Genomic DNA, 24,167 nt, shown 5'->3' on the forward strand with positions numbered 1-24,167 from the left:
ATTACATATATTATTATAATTGAAGTTCTACATAAGACATGGGATTGGATACATTTATAATTTTAATTGAATGGATAATTCCTATGGTTTATATTTATTATTATATTGAAGTTCTACATGAATCAAATCGACTACATTCATAATTGCTATTACATTGAAATGATTCGCCAAAATTCACATCGATTACATATATTATTATAATTGAAGTTCTACGTGAGACATCAGTTTGGATACATTTATAATTTTAATTGTATGGATAGTTCATATGGTTTACATTTATTATTATATTGAAGTTCTACATGAATCAAATCGACTACATTTATAATTGTTATTACATTGAATTGATTCGTCAAAATTCACATCGATTACATTTATTATTATAATTGAAGTTCTACGTGAGACATGAGATTGGATACATTTATAATTTTAATTGTATGGATAATTCATATTGATTACATTGAAGTTCTACGTGAGACAAATGGGCTACATTTATAATCGAAAAAGATCGGATAAAATTTATATCGATTATACGAAGCAATACTGCCTATGAATCAACGGAATTTACTTACGTTTTTTAGACAGTGGTTTTGTATTTGACTTGTCCCTAAGGGTGTAGAAGCTGTTGTAGTTTTGGTTGGAGTATTGATAGTAGGCCTGTCCTGAAGATGACGGGGCTGGTCTTGTTTCGAGTCTCACTTCGGGAGTAAATTCAACTCTTTTGCCACGAGCATTTCGTTTACGACGTGTGACTAGAGTAAACCCATCTGAAGTGCCTTCACCAGCATCTTCATCTATTTCAGGATTCTCTTGGGCCCTCTCTTCGGCCTCTTTCTCGCGTGTCTCTTTATCCTTAAAGATAGGAGTGAATTCCTCGAGATCGGTCTCAGTGGTCGAACTCGCCGCAACTTCGGCCATCTCTTCGTCTTTCTTTAAATCCTGCTGTAAAAATTATGATTTTCAAATAATTTTAAAACTTAACAATTGTCACTGGAATTTGTCGAATTTTGAAGAAATTGGAGTCAAAATTCCTTTTAAACCTGAAATAACTTATTTACAACCAATATATTTAATTGATTACACAAAACAAGGTATTACATTAGTGTATAGAACGCTAACCGCACAAACAATAGGATAGGAAAGGTGTAAACAAACGAATCAAACCAATAAACGTCATATTTACGAGTTAATATTTGATAAAAAAATTATCTACTCTGTCCTATACTGCTTATTTACATATTTCTATCGATTATTTGAATTATTTCAATATATTCTAATTACATACTTTAAACCATAACTTTCCACTGTTGTATATTCTAGTAAATATTATTTACAAGCAATAAACTGTAGAAACTGTAGATTTGAGACCTGGACACTTAATTTCTTTTCCTTTAAAGAATCATGGGCTTTTTACAAACACTAATCGTGCAATAAAATAATGTTTCAGGCTAATTCCAAACTCGCAACGGTTGGAAAATTGCAAATTAATGTGTTATTTATTTAACCTCCACCCAAAGCACACTTACCAATACATTCCCAGATTACTAAATGGCTAAAAATAATTATACAAACTAATATGATGGTAAAACGCATTAGATAACCCTAAATATAAGCGACTACAGACTTCAACCAGCACCCAGATCAACAAACAAACACTTTTATATAGTAATTAAGTATTATTTAGGTAATTGTGATATATAAACAAAGTTAAATTCTATAAAGCTACTGTAATTATGTTAGTAAAAGGCGTGGATGGTTTTTAAAACTATTTTTGTTAGTCTCAAGCGATGCTATTGTAGTTTCTGATTATTTACCTCGACTTTCATACACTTCAGATATCTGAGGTAAGGTGAACAGAATCGATACTCGCTTCTTCCTGTGGGATTAGATGTCTAAAAAAAAACTCAAAATTAATACTGGTTTTTGTAAAGATAATAAATAAATATATAACAAAGGGAAATAAAGAGAGTTAGAGATAAATAAATCTATAATTTAGGCCAAATATAACAAATAAATGGGATATAATTCACACTAAAACATAATTTAAGAAACATTTCAGCAGTACATATTAAAAAAAGGGGATGATTTTAAAATAGAATTTGTATGAAATTTAAAGATACTTGAGTATGTAGTTTGATTTTGTAAAAAATATATATTTAATGAATGTTTACAAACATTTTATTCTTCTAGTTTTATGTCACTTACTTTGGTATTGCTCGCATTTAATTCGATTGGAATCCCCGCTTCTTCCGGAACAAGATCTTCTGTCTCATAACTGCAAAAAATACATAAATAACTAACTGTTGCTCGCGACTTCGCTCGCGTGAAATTAAAAAAATACAGTAGAATTTCGTTAAGTTCAAGGGAAACACAAAATATTTTAATTTATAGAGGTTTTGAGTTATCAAGGGTCTATTTTGTAGAGGTTTTGGGCTCTGATGGAAGGGAACATATTATTTTTTGAAGTTATAGGGGTTTTTAAGTTATCGAGGTTCTCCTGTTATAGTATTGCCCATGTTACAGATAAATTACAATTCTAATGGTGAAAGAATTTTTAAGGCCGGAATTTTAATCGGCCAAGTAGGTTTTTGCGTGAATCAAATACATACAAAAATACAAATCTATCCTCTTTATAATTATTTCATACAGACGAAGTCACAAAAGCTAGTAAAAGGAGTCTAACAAAAATAAAGTATTGAATTTACGAAATTAGGATTCTTAATTTTATTATCCTATTTGTGTTAATGAAAAAAGCCGAATTATAGTCATTTTTAACGCATTTAACGAACTACTAAATAGTAAATTTTACTATACCTTTCGCTAGTATTCGGTATATCAAGCATGTGGCTTGTAAATTGTCTGAAAGTCCTCCAACCATATGGCAGGATACGCGGTGATAAATTGTTCAGGCACTGAAAAACATTAATTATATACACTGAAACATGTATAAAAACATAGCTATTTCCGTAAATATCCGTTAAAATTAAAAAAAAAAATGTAATACAAATTACAATTTTTTTTTCAAACTTTTAATCAAATGACGAAGGCTTTTGATATTCGCTAACAATTTTCAGAAATCTTGCTTCTTGAATTGGTTTATAACTTTTGTCCCTTTCTCGCATAACGATTTTATCAATTTATTTACCCCCTATGTTTAATAGCGTGAAAATATATAACCCAAAGCGTCTAGTATAAAGTTTTATATTAAATAACCAAAAAATTACTGTGATTGCTGATATCTTATATAACAAAGTGTTTTACGCTTTATTATATTAGTATACCTAGATATTTACTAGTTAAACTGCAAGGAAAATAACAGTAGTCATACTAATGGATGGATGGATGTTTGTTAGAGTTTGTATCCTAAACGGCTGAACGGATCTCGATGATATTTGGCATAGACATAGAGGATACTCTAGAACAACACATAGGCCATTTATTTTTATTAATACCTCGCGAACGAAGTCGCGGGTGGAAGCTAGAACTACTATAAATAGTAGTATTATAAATTCACTTACGTCGTTTATGATGTCAAGAACTTTAGCAAGATTCCGCAGCAGCGGTTTCTTAGCTGAAGCGCATATTTCACGCATCTTTTTCATGTCATTGGGGAGTTCATCCGCCAGTGCCAGCATCATCATATTTGGCAACAAATATCTAATAAAAAAAAATACCATAAATGTATGCCATCCATATTATTTTTTAAACAATAAGGTGGGAAACGAGCAAGTAATAATCCGCCGAAATGGCGAAGCCGCTGCAGATAGACATCCGCAATTGTAGATAGATTGCCTACCCTAAACCAACGGAGGAGACGCACATAAAGAGGATATTTTCCCTTCCTATGCGTCTCTTCCACCGTCAAATCCACTTTTCCATTAAATCCTTTCCCTATAAGAGGGGTACAACAGGAAAGATTAAAGTTGGGCCTCCAGCACACTCATCAGACTGTACACGGAATTGGTCCTTCACTTCACTTCTGTCTTCTGTGTGGTCGTGGTATAACAAGGGGGGAGTTGCCACTATAGTGCTAAAATGTTAAAGCGGGCTCTACATTTCTTCATAGAAGATATTTCGTAAACTGAACGGATCTAGAAGTTTGTCACAGACAAAAACATGGTCTTATTTATTTTATTATGCAAAAACTCAATATTTTTCAGATATAATTTATCAAATACTTTATACATTAATTGTTTTACAAGGCTTGTATTTTAATTAGTCTCCGGAAATCTGAAAGAAAACCTACGATACTTGCTTTTGTTTGCTTGAAGTAGCCTAAATGATTGCATAGATTTTGATGAAATTTGGAAGAACATAGGCAATTTTTTTTTTTTAATTCCTATTGGACGGAGACTCGGGCTGAAGCTTTTATAAAAAACACATATACTGAAATGACGGTTATACTTACGCAGGACTTTCATCCAGTTCTTTGGCGTATTCATCACGCCATTTGTACAGCTTTTTGAGTACAGCGAAGTTGTATGGTTTAAAATCATAACCTTTGTTGCACCGATGGTACAACATCACATGACTCTTGTTAGTCACCACACGCTTTTTGTACGTCTGAAAATTACAACCATCATACTTACATTATAAATGCAAAAGTTTAGTTACGTAGATTAATAGTTTTAGTAAAAAAATGCTAAATTACTTAACGGATCGTTATGTAATTTTCCATTACCATAATATATTAACTTAATGTTGGCAGCTAGTAGTTTATGGTCTCTTTCCCATATGAAGGTTTTTCCAATTTATTAACCCCCTAATAGCGTGAAAATATATAGCCAAAAGCGTATCGTAAGCGTAAGTGTAAGGATTTTAGATTTTAGATTTTATTAAAGAAAGAATTATTCAAATTTATACTATGATTGCTGCCTACTCCATAAAGTAGTATGTTTACGCTTTTTTACATTTGCATAGATTTAATTAAACAAAGTGAACAGACTAGTTAAGATTCGTTTCAGATTTCAGCTGGATTTTGAAGAATTATTATTATTTTCAATGCTGTTAAGTTGAAACTCACCGCCAAGCAGGTTTCTTTACTCGCAGCGAAGACTTCCAGCAAGTGGGTCTTCTCCCCTTTGCCCTTTTCCAACAGCTCATTCTTCATCCGTTTCCAGATGTATAGTAAATAATGAGTATCAGTTCTCGCGTATTTCAGCATAGCGTACGACAGCGGTCTCACACGCCAATCAGCACATTGATATCTAAAACATTAGAATAAATTAACATTTGCATATAACTGGTTACCGCGACTCCGTTTGCCTGGAATTAAAAAAAACAAAAGCAACCTTATTCTTCCTATTTATATGAATTTTTAAGGCGATCCGTTAAGCTTTAGGCTACTTACTCTAACATCCATTTATTTAAATTTTCGCATTTATAATATTAGTAAGTCTAGCTGTTCCCGTACTACCCGCATCAAATTATAAATAAAATTCGTATATCTTTCATTTGAAAATGTTTAAATTCAAATGTTTAAAGGTTTTTGCCATTGGCTTCAACAGACTTTGTAGCTTTGTCCCTTTAATTTTTTTTAATTTATTTACCCCATTCAATCGAAAAAATAAATAACATATTTATTTTTGTTTTATTTTGATTTAGTATTGTACGTGTAAATATAAATCTTCATTAACTTACTTCTTGTTGACAGTCAAATCGCAGTAGTGCTGCAACAGTGCTTTTAAGGACCTGCTTTTATGTTCTAGAACTTTCGCAGCTTGGTAGGTGTCAAATAAGCCAACAATGTATACACCGAAGTCCCTCTGCAACCACAAAACATCCATACCTGCGCCATGCAGAATCTACAAACACATATGAAAATAAAAAATTAAACAGAGAAATTAAAAAAATGCTTAGATAACTAACTTGTAAAACTATTTTTAACATCAATTCATACGTCTTATATCAAACTATTTGGCATAGTTATGTAAGACACTGGCTTTAAAAACACGAAAAATATGTAAGTAATTGTTATAGATTATAACCAATTAAAATAAAATTTATTAGATAAATAAAATAGATTTTCCCATCTACTTTTAACCAATCGTTAATGTTTTTTTGGTTCGATAATTTTACCAGAACCAGTTTTTCAGTACCATACCATAGTAGCGTCGCAACACTAAATCATTCATATACGTCACATCCCTAACTGACAGCTGTCAAATGTCTAGACCAGTGATTCTCAACCTTTTTTTTGTTGCGGCACAAATTTAGCGATTTCAAAATTCGGCGGCACACAAAGGAAAAGATAAAAATAATTTACTTACTACGACACACTGTATAAATAATTTGACAAAAATATGCAAAATTTGGCGGCACACTTTTGAAATTTGGAGGCACACAAAAGAGCCGCGGCACATCGGTTGAGAACCACTGGTCTAGACGTAACGAAAAACTAACTAGAGTTTAACTCCTTTGAATTTGAGCCGAACACTAATGAATCAATAGGAAATAATGTAAATAGAAACAGTAACATAGCATAAGTAAAATAAATTTAACTATAACTATCAATAGAATAAATAATTACCTTAAGCTTTTTGGGATCAGTAAATGAATAGTTTAGCTTGTATAAGTACGGCCACAGCATAATAGCGTCGATGACGTAATCACCCATGTACGTAGTGATTTGAATCAGGCATGTTAAACCTGAAATAATCAAACATCTTCATATATGTATTCGCAGTACAATAACAAATATAAAAGTTGATAGTAACCAATATTAAATTTAAATTTTTATCATCTATTCAGTTATAGATCCATTCCAGATATGTATTAGTACAAAAATACTAGATTATAATTGTTAACTTTCTTACAATAGCAAATAAGTTTTTTTGTACGCTGCGCCAAAAGCCTAATGGTTAAGAGTATGGTTCATATCCTATTGTAATATACAAAAATAATAGTCAACAAAATTCTATTAATAAAAATAATTTGCTATGCTCAGGATGCTTTACAATTAGAATGCATTGCAAACTTTCGCATTTATAATAAAAGTAAGAAGTAAGATTGCAAAGGCAGGACACATTATAAATACAATCACCAACATTCTTTTTAAAAATAAACTCCAGTATGCAGTAAATACTGTTATATTGAACCATTAATTTATTTATAGATAATGCGTTTTACTTCTTGTTGTTATAGAAGTAAACAAGATCACAAGCAGATAACTGATGTTATTCTGTACTAATCAGTTTTTTCCAAGTATATATCCCTTCAAGAGAAGAGTATAATGTTTAAGACAAAGAAGCATAAGTCCATAAACAGAATTGATAAAATTCATATGAAGTCGATTAACAAAACTTGTCTACCTATTAAAAGGTTTTCATTAAGTTTTCATGGTTTTTAACACAAAAATGGTTGGTAGGAAATAATAACATTTCTGTCGCAAGTTTGGTACATATTCAAAATGCAATGCAATGGCAACACAGTACAAAAAAGTAAATACTTTTTAAATGTCAGCACCAGCAATAAATTATTTATAATAAAAAAAGATTTCAGCCAAGCAATTAACCTAAAGGAATAAACACTTTTATATATTTACAGGTAAAATCTAATTTCTCACAAATCAATAAGTATACAGTTGTCAGTTAAATTTAGTAAAGTAAGTGCTGTAGTTTCCTTTTACAATTAGAAGTAGAAACTGGAAAAACAATAGATTAATCAATCCCTTATTTGACTTACTATTAGTTAATTACAATTAACCATAACATTTATAAGACATTGTTTTCATTAAAATAACATTGGGACTGATCCCATTACCTCTTTCACCAAATCTTAACCATTAGGCTGTTAGCGCTGCAAGTAATAACTAGCATGAAATAAGCTTTCGCTTGCGACTCCGTCCGCGCGGAATTAAAAAAAACAAATGCAAGTAGCCTATGTGTTCTTCCAGACTATCCTTTGCATCTATGCCAATTTCATTGAAATTTGTTCAATCATTTAGGCTATAAACTCTAAAAAACATCTATCCATCTAAACTTTCGCATTTATAATAGTATGATTATGGAAATTATTAGAACGTAATTACCTGTATAGGACCTGTGGCTATGATGTTCAACATCAACTGCGAATTCATCGACTTCACGTAAATGACGCACAAGTGCTTCAAGTTTTCCCAATGTGTTAACAAATCTAAAATTTGTGTTCTTCAACGGAGCGGGAAATGTTATCGGCTCACGTGCGGGGTCAGTCCATGGAGTCGCATCATACATATCTAATTCAAATTTATATGGATGCTCATATCTTAAAAAAAAAACGTAATTAATTGAATTTTTGTTTTGTTAAAGTCTGTCATGTAGATAATAAACTTTATAAAGACTAGTAGTCAAAATATGATTTTATTTATATTTAATAAATAACTTCATATATAAAACTAATTTGGTTTTAACCGCACCTTCAGTTCAAACAAATTTCATACAACAAAACTTAATCATTCAGAGTACAGATGTATACCCAACTTGTTAAAGAATGGCTCTCCAGTGTAAATTAAAACAACCAGAATATAGTTACGGATTGAAAATATTATTGACTGCTCACACTCTTTTCTTTTATTGTACTACCAATTTACTCCGAAGTACACATGTGTGATGACATGCTTGTGCAAAGTATCAAAATCATTTTAGAATCAATTATAAGGATTGGTTGTTAAATAACTAATTAGATACTGAAATACTCACTCAATAGCTGTCCCATGTCCATTATAAATCGGCACAAATTTTAGATCTACAAGACTGTTCGGTTTTTCACGTATTATTGGGAGCCAAATATTAGGACTCATAAACCCTGGTTGAATTGGGACGATCGGTATCTACGACAATAATTATAATCACAGCATATATAATATTACCTTAGAATGAATGTCGAATTAAAAAAAAATGGTCGTCTATAACATTCTCGCTTGCATATATTTTTTACCAGCCACCTTCCAGTCAAAGTCCCATCCAAATATGTCCACCCGTTAAAGAGATAGCTGTCCCGTTGCCATTTTGACATTGCGGAGTTTAAAAAAAAGGAGCCTATAATATCCCCGTCCATGTCAGCTACCCGACAATAAAAGTCTGGTCGAAATCGACCAACCCTTTCGGAGATTACCCGGAATTAACGCGGCTTGAGGACAGTCAGACAGACAGACAAAAAAAATGCGATTTTCTTTATCAGCAATGCAAATACACCATCTTCGAGAAATCTGGAATTCTTCCTTAGATATTACAGACACTCCGATATTATTATATGTATAGATAGATATAGAAGACATTATTAGTATGCACATATATGTTATTATTATTATTTTGGGTGACACACTAGCAGCCAGTTAGCTGATGCGTGTGTGTGTGATGTCTCAAGTATTTAAAACTTATTTATTATTTATAACAATAAAGTATTTCAAACTATATTGCATTACAATATAAACTCTTAACTATAAAGTCCCATTACATTAAAACTTGTAAAATAATTAGCATGATTGGTATTTGATGTCTGTTTGTTAACTTAGATGTTGGTATGAAAATAATGGATTTTACATTAAATTTTATACAACATACCGAATCCACATTTGGAAGTAATGGTGCACTCTCCACTTGCTCGCTCAAGGGGTCTTCGGGTGGCGGAATGTTCTGATCTTTTCTTGCAGATTTTAACACTGCCATATTGCACAACGACTCAAAGTTACTGTTAAATCTCTCCAAAATATTATTACTCGATAGAGCTAATTGATCTTCATAACTTGACTCTCCTCCTCTGTGAAAATATAACTATTTATCATAGATAGATCTTACAATCACTATATACATATTTTAAGGTTTTAAATAATTTTATATTATAACAATAAATTAAATTACAATGAAACTGTTTAATTTGTGGCTTAATGTATAATATACTATGCTTCGCCCGCGACTCCATCCTCGTAAAATTGAAAAATAAACAAAAGTGAATAGCCTATGTGTTCTTCCAGACTGTCCTCTAAATCTATGCCAAATTTCATCAGCCATTTAAGCTACAAACTCAAACATCCATCCATCTATCTAAGCTATTATAATATTAATAAGCTTTTTTAAATATCAATAAATTGAATATAGCGCAAAATTAACATGTCAAAAAATTTACTTACTGTTCAGTATCTACTTTAGGTATCTCCGCTGCTATAATTTCTTTTATTTGTGTGGTAACATATCCACTTAAGTCTGAAGTAAGTGCCTTAAACGCAGGATTTTTGTTTAGTGGATCGAATTTTCCACCAGCTGTGAACAGCTTTGATGATTTCACTATTTGTTTGATAAGTAGATAGCCATCCTATAACAAATACATATACAATGTTTATAAAAAATTCACATAACTAATCCTGCATACAAATAGGGATGAACTATTGCCATGTTTTTGAAGACTAATTAATATTCAACTATGATACTTGTCCAACATTATATCTCTGATAATAAACATAAATGAAATTATTTTCTTAAAAATGTTAAACTTGTTTATCGAGCCATGTATTTATACTAAAGTAAGAAGTGATGACTAAGATGACGGACAATAGAGTTATTTGGTCGACAAAACGACGGAGTACGATAAGGCAGGGGAGATGATGATGATGTATTTAAACTAAACCTTGTAATTTTAAAATAAATAGATTAAAAAATGGCAGAAAATGCTTGTTGCATCAAAAAGAATGTTTAATTTCCTTTTTGCAATAACTATTTAGTAAATGTTTAGGATTTTGTAAATATCACATATTACAACCATATTTACGCCTCCCAATGAACCATGTTTCATTTATTTCAGTTGTCGCACAACCACTTTTAGCGAACTACCCGATACTATTGAATTGTAAAGTAAAATCAGTTTATAAAGATCTCTTGTAAGAAAGTAAACAAAATAATTAATGCTAAAATTAATGCACACTTTCACTTATCTTTTTTATTATTAACAAGAACAGACAACAACAAAGTGATTATAGAATAATTTATTGTTCTGCGCCTTAATGTTGTTATTGTATTTCAATAAATTATTACAATGTTATTGTAATTATGTGATTATATAAATTAATATCCGACATCAATTACACAGTTTGATTAACTTTTACTAAAAATAAATTAAAAGTTTATTGTTCAAAATATTTGTGGTTTAAAAACATTTTAATTCTAAGTGTGGTTGTTAGTTGTACATTCAAAACGTCAGCCCTCTTTCTGCATCCCTTAATACCTAACAACACCTACATATAACATTAAGTGTGCAGCAATGAATCCAATATTCCGAATTAGAGACATTTGAAAATTACAAAAAAAAGGTTGGTTATTACTACACAAATGTAGCCTTCAAAATTAATGTAAGCATTTATAATTATGTATTACTTAAAGAGATATTTATATTAATATAGTTGCAGCCTTGTGCGACTTAGACCAAAAAGGTACCACACAGATGAACATGATAAATCCAGGTAATACAAGTCTTACTATCTGAATAAAACGTCTAAATGGGAGTTATAATATTTAATGGTGACAATGTTAACCTAGCCAAGGTAGGCAGTGATTGTAAACACAGTGTATTCTCATTATCACAGTAGGCACAGTAGTTGTTATTTAAGCGTAATCCTCAACACCAGAGTATAAAATATTAATAACGATTATCTCAAAATTGTAAAGAATGCTAAACCTAAAATGATTTGAACACATGCACATATCATAATGGTTTTGGGGAGAATTTTATTAATCACATACCAGCGTTACGTTTTTAAGATCTGAGATAAACTCAGGACTAGCGGGATTTAGTTTTAAATCCATGTTTCACTTTTTCACCCACGTTTCATTATAATGTTCTATTCACATTCCGATCAATTCAATCAACAATGACATTAACATCGTGTCAAAGACTGACATTAACTTGTCGTGCAAAAGTCATAGTCTATGGTTACCGCAGTAGGGATGACCGATTCGATAAAATTTCGGAGATAATCGGAGACATTTAATCGATACTTTTTTGTCTATGCCGACTCCTTCCTATCGATACTCTGAAAAATTTAACCATCATTATGAACGCAAACTAGATGACAACACTGACATTGACACATCGCTAACGTATAGACTGGCGAGATATTTGATCCGGTAGGCATAACTGAAACTAAATTGTGATAACACACTAGCGCCCTCACGGATTATCATTTTCCATGATTAGTAATAGTTTACATGTTTTTTAACAGAAACGACCGATAGTAAAAGAGAAAATGGGCATCATGTCATATCAGGAGGTCAAAAGGATAACACACACACAAGAGAGAGGACAAAAAAATTATAAAGAGAGAGAAAATCGGTTGTCACTTGTCGAAAAAATACATTCTTTTCTTACTTTATCGATCTTTCATATATTAACGCGAGTTTATACAAATAGTTACTTTCAGTATTACTCGCGATATTCTATTGGACAATCGAACCATTGGAACAATCGATGGTACAATGGACATAGAAATACTTTTACTCGCTAAAAATATATCTTCGTGGTTTTAGCAAGTCACCATCTATAATTTAATAATTACTAACAACATTTAGGAAGGCTTACTTTATACATTATTGACATTGTATTTTTTTGTAATACCATTAAATCGATTGCTAAAATCCACTGTCCAATTATACAAACACACTACCGCCATACTAAATCATCTAGTATCGGAAAGCCTCCAATAGAGTTTCCAATATGGCGAGACACGATTATCGATTATCGAGACGCCATGTTCTACACCTACACCAATCAGGTAACGGGCTTAATAAAGCTCTACATCAATATGGAGCACTATCTTGAATATAAATATGAATAACACAAATACGTTTAAGATTTTTTTGGTGATTTCAGATAAGGTTCAAACAGATTTTATACGAATTTTATAGCCAATTCTTGAGCTCTCTCGAAGACAATAATTGTTAGAAATAAATACATTTGGGGAAAAGTACACTTTTTTTCAAGAACAATATTGTAACAAATATATGATTAGAAATATTTTATAAAATTGTTCTGTAATATCTTATTTTAAAAATATACATTTTATTTTAGATTTCAGGGTACTAGAACACTAAATACTGAAAGTATTTAGCACAAAAGAAAGAAAAATATTATTGCAATCAACAGGTTTCCGAACAAAGGATGGTCTATGGCTTAAAGAGGTTTTAATCTTTGGTGGATCGGCTTAAGACATGCATGACATTTTATTTAAACCTGTGGGCCTGTCGAAATAAAAGAAATTATTGCAAAAACGGCAAAAATCCAAAAAAAATACTCACGGTGCCGTTTGCTGGAGCTCGATGACGATGTGATTTAGTACCTGTATTATCTATAAAGTGTTCGGTCTTGCGTCTGCGCGATGTGAAACTGGAAGTACGCAGCTGCAGTAGCAAAATGTTATATGAGTTAGCAAAGGATGGAGAATAGTGTATCGAGCGAATTCATTCGGGGTATGTTTAACGCCATCGATATTATATGTCTAGTCCAGGGCCGGACAGGATACGTGTAATATTTTATGTATTAATGATTATATTTTCGCTTATTGTGTTTTTTTAACCATCACATGCAACTGCTCTTATTTTCTCGGTTCTTCTATTTGAAATGACTTTAGAAGACCCATTTTACGTCGTCAAGGAGTAAGTGCAAAATTTTAGTTGTCTAGATGCGCAGTAGATGGATGTAACCATATACATATGACCTATATGATGAGTTAAATACAAGTTTGACGTAAAATCTATATAAGAAATGCCATTAGTGTGCGTGACGAAAATGTATACCAGTGCATATGAAATTACCCCAAATTGGGAAATGTAAATTTTATTGATGTAAAACACTGAAGTATCTCAAATATTAACTGTAACTGAAACTAGCAACAGTAACTTTTAACTATTGTCAGTTATTTAATTTAAGTATAAAATAAATGTAATTTTTTGGTAGTTTTAATATAGTCACATAAAACCACAAAAAATAGGTCACATATTAATAAAGTTACAAATTATCAATAAATATTGGTTAAACAGTGAGGTGTTCAAGGCACTAAACAAAACAAGGGGCCTTTATTTACGCTGGCAAGAGTTGTCAAAATCACCTCCAGTGCCCAATAGCCCGGAAGTTGAGTGGACCTCAACAGAGCTGAAGAATGCACTACGTAGTATTGAGTGGGATTTGGAGGACTTAGAAGACACAATTAATATCCTTTTCAAATATTTTCAACAAACACTGTGCCATACATGATTATATTTTCTGATTATATGTTAAATTTGTATCATATTTTAAAATTTATTTATTTATTTATTGTAATTAATTTATACAAATATTTATACAAAGAAAAAACAATAAGTACCCCTTTGGGAGCGCAATATAATGAGTACAAATGCAGCGGAACAAACATTTGGGAATAACAACATAAAGCACCTCATACCATATCACATTTTAACTTTGACATTTTTAACAAGCTCAATCTTAATTATAACATCCATGGTCAAGGGTTACACCTTAGTTTTAATGCCTAGAGTTAAAGAAATTGTGAATAGAGTAGAAAGCTTTATTTAGCAACCAGTTTTTTAGATTTAATTTGAAAACTTTACCATTCAACTCTTTTATCTTAATTGGTAAATGATTAAACACCCTTATAGCAGTAACATATGCACAAATTGGGATCTATATATTTTTTATAAAGTTATGACAATACAAAATTATGGTTCCATCTTAATATAATATTTCTTTATATTTAAATGTTTTAATTGCAGGCAACTAAAATGTTTAATGATTTTTTTAACATATAACACCCATATACTTTAATATGTTTTATTATTTAATAAATTCCTTAAATATTAATTATAAGTATAGTAGAAAAAAACTCATCAAAATTTAAGATTGATAACAAGGAGATTTGTGAACGAAGGGCATTTATTGAGGCTACAAAAAAAGAAGTAAAGGTAAGAACTATAATAATTTGTACATTTTAACTTTTTTGTTAACTCTACATTAATGGTGTTTATTAACTAGCTAGCAATGGAGTAATTAGAGACTGTGTTATAAAGTATTGTGTTGCTTTAGATCAATGTTTTACACTGTTTTGTAATATTCCAGATTATGAAAGGCAAGATGACTTCAAACAGAAAGAATGATATTGATGGGACAGCACGAGAGCCTCTACTGGGTGAGGAGAGCCCAATACATTTTGGTAATTTCTGGGCAACAACGCCTCAGAGTTCCAGATACTCGAGGTTAGCGAATCAGACTGACAGTCCGCCGCCATTTGATATGTACGAAAGTGATATAATGTCTCTGCAAGAGGAGATGTTAATGAATCAAGATAATCAGTTGAATGTTATCAGTAATTCTGCCGCTAATCTGAAGACAGTTTCAAAGCAAATTGGTAATGAACTGGACGAACAAGCTGTGTAAGTTATCTTTTTTCTTTACTAGCTTTTGCCCGAGACTTTGTCCTCATGAAATTAAAAGAAAACAATTAAATATATAGCCTATGTTTCAGATAAATTACCTTTTTAACGGTTGAAAGAATTTTTAAAATCGGTCTAGTAGTTTTTGAGCATAATCATTACAACTAAACAATCAAAGTTTTCCTCTTTATAATATTAGTATAGACTGATTGCAAAATCCATAGTTTCCAGGTGAATATAATACTAATATTATAAATGCGAAAGTTTAGATGGATGGATGTTTGAGAGTTTGTAGCCTAAATGGCTGAACGGATTTCAATAAAAATAGGTATAGATATAGAGTATAGTCTGGAAGTACATATAAGCTAATCACTTTTTTGTAATCCCACGCGGACGAAGTCGCCGGCGAAAGTTAGTATTTTCGTATAGATAAATATTTATGTTTTATTAAATTGTGTTCTATTATTTTTTAGTATGTTGGACGACATGAATACGGTACTCGAAAATTCCGGCTCCAGATTAGATTCTACTGTAAAGAAAGTTGCAAGAGTTATTCAAATGAATAATGGTAAGTACTTAATTTTACTTTACAACATATTAATATAGTTCAGTAGTCAGCAAATGAGGCTAATCACCAAGTAACTTCGCATTTATAATATTATACTATGATGAGCTGTTGCCCGCGACTTCGTACGCGTGGTATTAGAAAACATACAAACTATATAAATTATAAAAAGCTACGTATCCCTCTGGAACCGGACACCTCGGGGATGAAGCTTATCCCATGTATACTCCAGACTTTGTTTTATATCTGTGCCAAATTTCAATAAGATACGTTGAACCGTCGCAGAATGATCGAGTAAACATTAAAAAACTAAATTAATTAATTCCACGGGAACCGTAACTATTCCCGGGATAAAAAGTACCCTATGTGGTCTTCCAGACTATGCTCTAAACCTGTGCCAAATTCCATAGAGGTCCAGTCAGCCGTTTAGGCTACAAACGCTAACAAACATCCATCCATCCATCTAAACGTTCGCATTTATAATATTAGTAAGATTTGATCGTTGCTACTATACTTAATCTAACAAATTTAATAATGATTAATTTTATGTATTTCAGATCGACGTCAATGGCTGGTGATTCTGGTTTTAATTGGACTTCTGCTTCTTATTTTATTACTGTTTATTATTCTATAAGTAACTTCTATCTAGCATTACTCCAAACAGTATATTATCTTGCCCTTTTGTATTGTATCCATTTTGATTGTAGATTATTAGGTAAGTTTTATGTATCATGAGAGTATAATTTATTTTATTGTAACTGGTTTGAATATCGCCTTCTTTTTTGTAATGTATTTGTGTACCGTATAATTTTCTATCTCGAAAACATTCTTAGGAAAAAACCTTATATCCTACATTGTCTTATTTAAATTTGTTTGTTTTAATTGTTAAGGTCCTGTCCCACCAAATTATAGTCTGATAACAATCCAACATGTAAAATATGCGATTAAAATATCGAATTTTGTTCTCTTCTGACGTGACGTCATTTTTAAGCTATCTGAGCGTCTATCAGCCAGTGGGACAGGTCCTTAACTTCTTTCTTTATATATTTTTCCTTGAAATTAACTTCTTGTGCTCAATAGACGGTGTTTTTCTCCAATGGACTGCTAAAAATTGTTACTAAGCCATTCCAGATCTAGGTTGTTCAAAAATTTAAATGTTTTTAGCTTTATGAGTAATGTTTGAAGATAATATTAAAAGAAATGATTTGTGATAGACGCTAGAGGAGGCTGTACTTTGAAAAATGTTAACGTCAGTGCCTTTTTCGTTCGTGATCGTGAGTTTTCATTGCCGAAACATTTTCTTTAAACAGAATTTAGAATTTACTGTTACTGTACTGGGAATTCACGGTAATCTAGAATCGAATGGATTTTATACTTTTCCATATTTGTTATGTATTTGAGCTTTAATTTAGGGAAATCATTTTAATTAAGTTGCCGCTATTTTTTATATTATTTTTATTGGAATTATTTATTATGTAAAGTTTAACTGTTAAAGTAGGAAATGAAGCTAGTTCCTTTAAGTTAGATAAGACACGGTTGGTATTTAATAGTTTTTGTAGCCATTGGATATTATCAATGTTTGTAATATTGTAAATATCTTCAAGTCTGTCTTATCTTAGAGTACAGTTGAAAATTTATATTTTATCTTTTTTTCTAATTGTTATAAGTGATCCGTCACAAGATGCCTTAACATTGTGCTACTTGTGGATTCAGTAATACTAGATTGTCTTATACAGCTAAAGGAGCAAAAAAATACTAAAAAAAACGTCGAAAATACTATAGAAAATTAGACTTACAAAAGAAATATGTATTTTTGTAAGGTATCTTAATGTGGCCAAAAACGTTGACATATAATTTACTTTAATAAACATATTGTATAAGATTAGAACAGTTATAATATATAAATCGCTAGAGTCATATATATTTAGGTCAACGATATAATGCATAGAATATACGACAGCGAATACTAACTTGCATAAGAGCGTGTGGACACCTTTGACTAAACTATAGCACAACTGTTCAGTCATGTTTTGACTCCTATGAGCTTATATGAAGGTACACTACTCGATTTTTAGTTGTACAACTAAACAGTTGAATTTGCAGCGAAACAATCGATAATCGCACAACAGTTCTGAGATAGTTTAGTCAAAGGTGTGCGCCCGTAAATATAACAATCCGATAGTTGCTATGAACTGCGGCCATTTTTCCATTTAATTAGTCCGCCATCTTGTGTCATTGCGTAAGTTTGCTTACAAGATGGCAGACTGAAGAATTCCATTTACTATATCGAGAGTTGATATAAAATTAAACCTTTGAATCGTTTAGAACAATTGAGATAACCTGTTTTTGGAAGGGCGTTTCTGCACTAGATTTTTAATTATAGTGCTACTAATTTATACGTGATCTGTGTTACGAGAACCAAATTTTAGTGCTGCCAATTTAATCTTACTGAAATTACGAAAGTTTGAATAGATGGATGGTTTGTTAGAGTTTGTAGCTTAACAAGCTGAATTGATCTCGATAAAGTTTGGCAAGGATGTAGAGGATAGTCTGGAAGAACACATAGGCTATCAACTTTTGTCAGATCGCAGTCGAAAGGTAGTATGTAAAATATATCAAAACTGGATAAAAATTGACAGCTGTAGTTTGAAGTTCTCCATTTTACGGATAAATTGGTGACATTGAATGCAAAATGTTTCATATACAGAGGGATCCAAAAGGTAAATTAATATTATGGTGCAGTTTTATTAGTTGATGACTCGTTTGTTATTGTCGTTCGAGATATTTCATATTAACGCATGCGATAGCCCCCGCATGAAAGAGCCGTTTTCTTTAGTCTTAAACGTCTGCGTACGTTGGACGATATTCCTAGATTTTTCTTATGTCTCAATTGAGCAGCTGAGTCCCCGCTCGTTTTACATCGACCATATTCATTAGTCGTTATCCCGTATGCGGGGAATCTTCGCTTATGTAACGAGTTACCGACTAGTAAAATTGCGCCCTTAGGATGTTAGTTGTTTATTGTCAAATGTAGAAATATTTAGCAAGTGTTGAGCAAATATAGTTATTAAAATATAGCTTATATGTATTGAAACTCTGAGAAGTGATGGGCAATGATATGAATCCTTGGTGTAGTGTGCAGCTTTGGGATTTACCTAGTCTATGCACCATCTAGGTTCACCCGTTGACGGCGAAGCAACCGTGGCTAGGTTCGAAAATCGAAATATAAAAAATAGTTAAAATAGTTATTGTGACCTCGAAAAAAATGATAGTAATATGTTTTGTACGAATACGCAATGGAAATTCTACTTAAAGACTATATTTTAAGAATTATATAAATATACTTTTGTTTCATGTTTGATGTAAATTGTTTTGAACTCTTCTGAAAATATTTATTTTGTATAATAATGCACTAGTCAATAATTAAAAGAGATAATCAATAAAATTGTTTTATTTCCAATGTATTGAAGCTATGCGATTTTTTTATCTTTTCACTGTTCTTCTGAGCTGCCAGAGTTTTCTAATAGTCCGTCGTATAATCCTGTAACATAATCATACTCGTCTTTGACTTCTTGGTAGAAGGATTTCTTCATTGTCTCCCAATCCATGATGAATTCAGGAACGAAAAGGCTGAAAACATGACATTGGAATGAAATCATACTTAACATAAATGCGAAAGTTTAAATGGATGGATGTTTGTTAGAGTTTGTAGCCATAACGGCTCAATGGATTTCGTTGAAATTTGGTATAGATGTAGGATAGTCTGGAAGAATACATAGGCTACTCACTTTTGTTTGTTTTTATTCCACGCGAACGGAGTCGCGGGCGACAGCTAATATAAAGTAAATACCAAAAAATATATGTGTATCCAAAGAGTTCTTGTTTAAATTAAGCTTTAGCAATCACTGTGTTACGATGTAGTCTATTGATTAATAGTACAGATGCGGTAGTAAATAGGAATCCCGCCATTGGACTACTGTAAGTAGGCTAAGGCACAACGTGCAAGCTTATTTTAAAGGTTACATGAAAAATTTTAAGTCATCATCATCATCTCCCCTGCCTTATCCTACTCCCGTAGGGTCGGCGCACCGGGTTTTCGTCCTCCAAAGCATTTTATCATCCGTCATCTCAGTCATCACTCCCTTCTTGATCATGTCACCTTTCACGCAATCCATCCATCTCTTTCTAGGTCTACCTCTACCGATGTACCCCTCCACATTCATAACTAATATCCTTCTTGTCACATGCGATTCATCCCTTCTCATAACATGCCCATACCACTCTAACCTTTTAACATAATGAAAAATATTTATCTATACTAATATTATAAAGAGGAAAGATTTGTAATTTTCACGCGGCCAAAGATGCGAGCAACAGCTAGTAGTAAATAATAAAGAAACTTCTTTTCACCTTTGGACGCACTGCATGTAAGAGATAAGGGATTTACTCTTGAATATATGAATGAGGTTGCTAAAACCCGTGCAGTTCGACCACTGAGCATCCGGGGCCATCATCATTCCAACCACAGAGCCATGGCAGATCAGCGGCGATCCATACATACCCTAATAAAAAAAAGAAAGCAACACAAGACATTAAAAAAAAGAGAAAATGGAACAGCGTTCGCTTCATATTAGATTCGATATCGAGCATAGACGCTAAATTGCTCGCAAGAATTCACATCTCATACCAAAAGTTCGCTTCGGTTCTGTTTGGTTTCGCGCCATATGCAAGTAGCCTTAATATTGTAGAAAATTGACTATCAATTCGAAAGGTAACTCGATTGAACTTAATTGAATCTAAAATCTAAATTAACTAAAACAACATATATGTATGTATTTCTATACCAATATTATAAAGAAGAAAGATTTGTGTGTATGGAAATAACTTAAAAATTACCCGGCCGAATTCAAAATTTCTTTCACCGATAGAAAGGTAATTTACCCGTGAATATATAGGCTGTTTTTTGCCATTTCTTTTAATTTCACGCGGATGAAGTGGCGAGCAACAGCCAGTTACAGAATTTAAATTTATAAAAAGTTAGGTGAACTTACGTGACATGGTTGGGCGGTTCTTTCTGCCTGAAAGTTTATTATTTCATTAAAATAAATCAATAGACGACATATTTCATTACGTTGTTAGTTTTTTTACTTAGCAAAAAGCAAGCCTAATTATCTATCTGTTATTTAATCTTCGGTGTTACCACTGTGACTGATTTTTTTAACATTATCGTAATAAGAAAAACGAAGTAAATAAGAACAAACATGAGAAAAAGCATTCTTACATCCCTAATACATATCGAAGTGCTTTCATCAGAATAACCTATGAAACCAAGATTTACAAGTGCTGCGTGAAATCGCACTGACAACGGGTCGCACCATAAACGTTTCTTAGCAATATTTAGAAATTGCACTCGCATATTCCTTTGTAGTAGAAATTTCTTCTTTTGATATATAACATCCTGAAACAAACAAAACTTTATTAAAATATACAATATTTAGGTGTAGATATTATCATCCTGTATACGACTAACTATAAAAAACAAACGAAAGCTTCAAAAGATTTCTAAAAATATGAAAGATCAGGAATAGAAGTAAAAAAAACTATACAAACACAAGTGAGCTGGGCTCACCAGATGTTTGAGTCCAACGCAATTTTGCCACATGGCGAGAATCGTAATAAAATCGCTGTCATTTGTTTTCTATCGAAAGAACAGCAGTTTTTCGCTTGATACGATGACGAAATACAAAATGGATGCCGAATAGCAAGTAATTTCCAAGCTCAAGCATAAAGTGATAACAAATGCCGAATAGTGATTCCTATTTTTTAGATATTAAAATACTCAACCCCTTTGTTGAAGAAATGCCATCCGATCATAGCGCACTCGTCGTGTAGAACAAATTTGTCGTTTTCGAAATCAACAGGGATACCCCGCATTGGCACCTCGGCGACTACGTCTGGCACTGTTTGCTTTAGTAACATAATCGCTGGTGAACTTTGCATCAAATATCCACGATTCGATGTTACGTTGATCCCTAATAAAGTAAAACACATAACTTTTCCTATTCATACCACACTTGTACACCATAAGTTTGGTACGATCCATACAGAGGATCGTGAAGTGGGAGCAATTCCGCGTTTCGTCTGATGAGTGTTCATTCCGGAGGTCAAATTAAAGTCTTTTTCTCCCACCAGCATTATCTTATAAAAAAAGGACGAGAATGAAAAGTGAATTTGACGGTGTAGGAAACGCATTGCAAGAGGTAATATACTCTTTGTGTGCGTCGTCCTATCCGTCGATTGAGAGCAAGCAACGTATCTGCAACTTCGGATGTCTATAGACAGCGGTCGCTTCTTCATTTTGGCGGATTCAGTTGGCCGCTTGCTAGTTTACCTAATATTATGAAAATATCTTAGCGTATCATCAGCCTCTTAGTAACACGCTGATCGAGAGACATCGTATGTTAAAAAAATCTTAAACAGTGCCAACAATAAGCTAACATTGCATATCGGTTCTTTTTAATTTTTGACCGACTTTCCAAAATAAGGAGGTACTCAATTCGTCTGTGTTTTTTTGAGATTAAAATTCACACGTATTGTTTACAAGCACTTGTATTTTCATAACATCACATCACACACAACACTAATCGTTATATCGTTATACGATTTTCTCAGAACTTCTTGAAATGTCAAACAGTCTTACACTACTTTGTTAGTTTCCTAACTCGTTAATGAGAATTTTTAATGTAAACAGGTGTTGTGTTTGACGAATTGCTTTACCGAGAGTAAGTATTGATGATTCAACAAACCACTAGTGTCTCTCCCTAGTTTGGAGTGTTGGGATTTGTAAAGTAACTAATTGCAATCTGCGAAGGTAGTGCAAGCAAAGTCTAAAGGAACGCTTGTTAAAACGTAGTTGAACATTTCTCTTAGTTCTTTGGTTCGTAGACCACCTTTGTCTTCATTGGGTCTCATTCGAAGCGATCCATTGAAAAAATTTTCAAAGATGCCTTTTCATTGGAATGGAAAGAAGGGTTTTGTAAAAGGTATTGTTATAATTTGCACAATTTGATAACTAGTTTAAACAAAAATTATACGAATTTTAAATAATGTAATACGAAAATTTTTAAATATGCTGAATGTATTTTTGTATGTGAAAAATATCGAAATATTCCGACATTTCACTGACACTAAAGCTGGAAAGCAACTTTTTAAAATTTTTAATCAAGGAAATATGATTTGTAAGCTGTACTTTATGGCAGCTGCCGCTGAAATGTGCTCTCATTTACGGATTTTAATATCTGACGGTGCGAGATTAAAAATTTAATAAAACCTCTGCTCCCGTTAACGCACTCGTAGGTGCGATTTAACCTTTATAAATTTGCATGCAAAAAACGTTGAAAATAAAATCCGCTTCCAATATCAATGAAATGCAGATATGGTACAGTGCACGTGATCGGAACTTCATTTTGTTGGAAGCTATAACGTTTTTCATCGTTTTTTTATGGTGTTTAAATATCAGATTCTAATTATACTCATGTATAATCAATATATCAAGCATAGTTAAACAGGATAGGTACCAGAATCGTTGACAATTTGTTATTGATTCCTTTTATAACAAAAACCTCGACAAAGGTAACTAGATACAAATATCTCAGGATATAGTTACGTACTTACATTTTGGTATGATAATTTTTGTAACCTGTATCCGTATTCCTCGTCTTGGATGTCGATAGAATGTAGTCGCGACCACATTAATAGGTCTCGTGTCCTTCGTAACTGTTAGTGGATGGGTAACGCACACCGCTGCAGTTAACACCGCTGTTCTCGATACCAGAGTACCAACGCATATGCCACGATAACGTGATAAAAAATAAACCTATGGAATGCAAGATAGATAAATTCAAAAATGTTTACCATGAGCCATACAACCTTAAAACTAAATCCTAGACCGTATGCATCTCGTATCCCTTGTATTCTAGAACAGGGAGGACGTCAGCCATTGAGTCGAGGACAAACCACTAATAACGGTTTTTAATTTTTTTTTTAATTATCGATTAAGTAATTTACACCTCTAACAAGAATATTGAAAACTTGCCAACGTTTAAATAAAATAAATTGATCATAAATCTTTAAGGTTACAGAATGTTCTACATTTTCAAAGGATGTTTTGATTGCAGTATTACGGATGAGAATAGACTTCAAGGAAGTAGTTGAGC

At 32.2% G+C, this 24,167-nt stretch overlaps 3 protein-coding genes across 3 annotated transcripts; 1 reads left to right on the forward strand and 2 right to left on the reverse strand.

The window, feature by feature from the left end:
- Window positions 1-6: 6 nt before the first annotated feature.
- LOC106109511 (exosome component 10) lies at window positions 7-11,866 on the reverse strand. Its single transcript, XM_013291035.1, has 14 exons — window positions 11,709-11,866; window positions 10,106-10,287; window positions 9,540-9,735; window positions 8,676-8,806; window positions 8,027-8,241; window positions 6,527-6,645; window positions 5,638-5,801; window positions 5,021-5,204; window positions 4,406-4,560; window positions 3,516-3,654; window positions 2,812-2,909; window positions 2,203-2,272; window positions 1,812-1,889; window positions 7-939 (listed from the first exon to the last, which is right to left on the reverse strand). Exons 1-14 carry the CDS (start codon window positions 11,769-11,771, stop codon window positions 562-564), a joined length of 2,172 nt encoding a protein of 723 aa, XP_013146489.1. The 5' UTR covers window positions 11,772-11,866; the 3' UTR covers window positions 7-561.
- A 1,715-nt stretch (window positions 11,867-13,581) lies between these two features.
- Window positions 13,582-16,881, forward strand: LOC106109491 (syntaxin-6). The gene is made up of 6 exons (XM_013291010.1): window positions 13,582-13,616; window positions 14,001-14,170; window positions 14,824-14,918; window positions 15,073-15,386; window positions 15,860-15,954; window positions 16,509-16,881. Exons 1-6 carry the CDS (start codon window positions 13,582-13,584, stop codon window positions 16,583-16,585), a joined length of 786 nt encoding a protein of 261 aa, XP_013146464.1. The 3' UTR covers window positions 16,586-16,881.
- A 2,549-nt stretch (window positions 16,882-19,430) lies between these two features.
- LOC106109498 lies at window positions 19,431-22,181 on the reverse strand. Its single transcript, XM_013291018.1, has 6 exons — window positions 22,083-22,181; window positions 21,796-21,983; window positions 21,233-21,409; window positions 21,003-21,029; window positions 20,362-20,513; window positions 19,431-19,581 (listed from the first exon to the last, which is right to left on the reverse strand). The coding sequence occupies exons 1-6, from the start codon at window positions 22,144-22,146 to the stop codon at window positions 19,443-19,445; spliced, it is 747 nt and encodes a 248-aa protein (XP_013146472.1). The 5' UTR covers window positions 22,147-22,181; the 3' UTR covers window positions 19,431-19,442.
- Between the last annotated feature and the right edge of the window lie 1,986 nt (window positions 22,182-24,167).

The sequence above is a fragment of the Papilio polytes genome, unplaced genomic scaffold (genome assembly GCF_000836215.1).
Source record: "Papilio polytes unplaced genomic scaffold, Ppol_1.0 DF821288.1, whole genome shotgun sequence".
Taxonomy (NCBI): Eukaryota; Metazoa; Arthropoda; class Insecta; order Lepidoptera; family Papilionidae; genus Papilio; species Papilio polytes.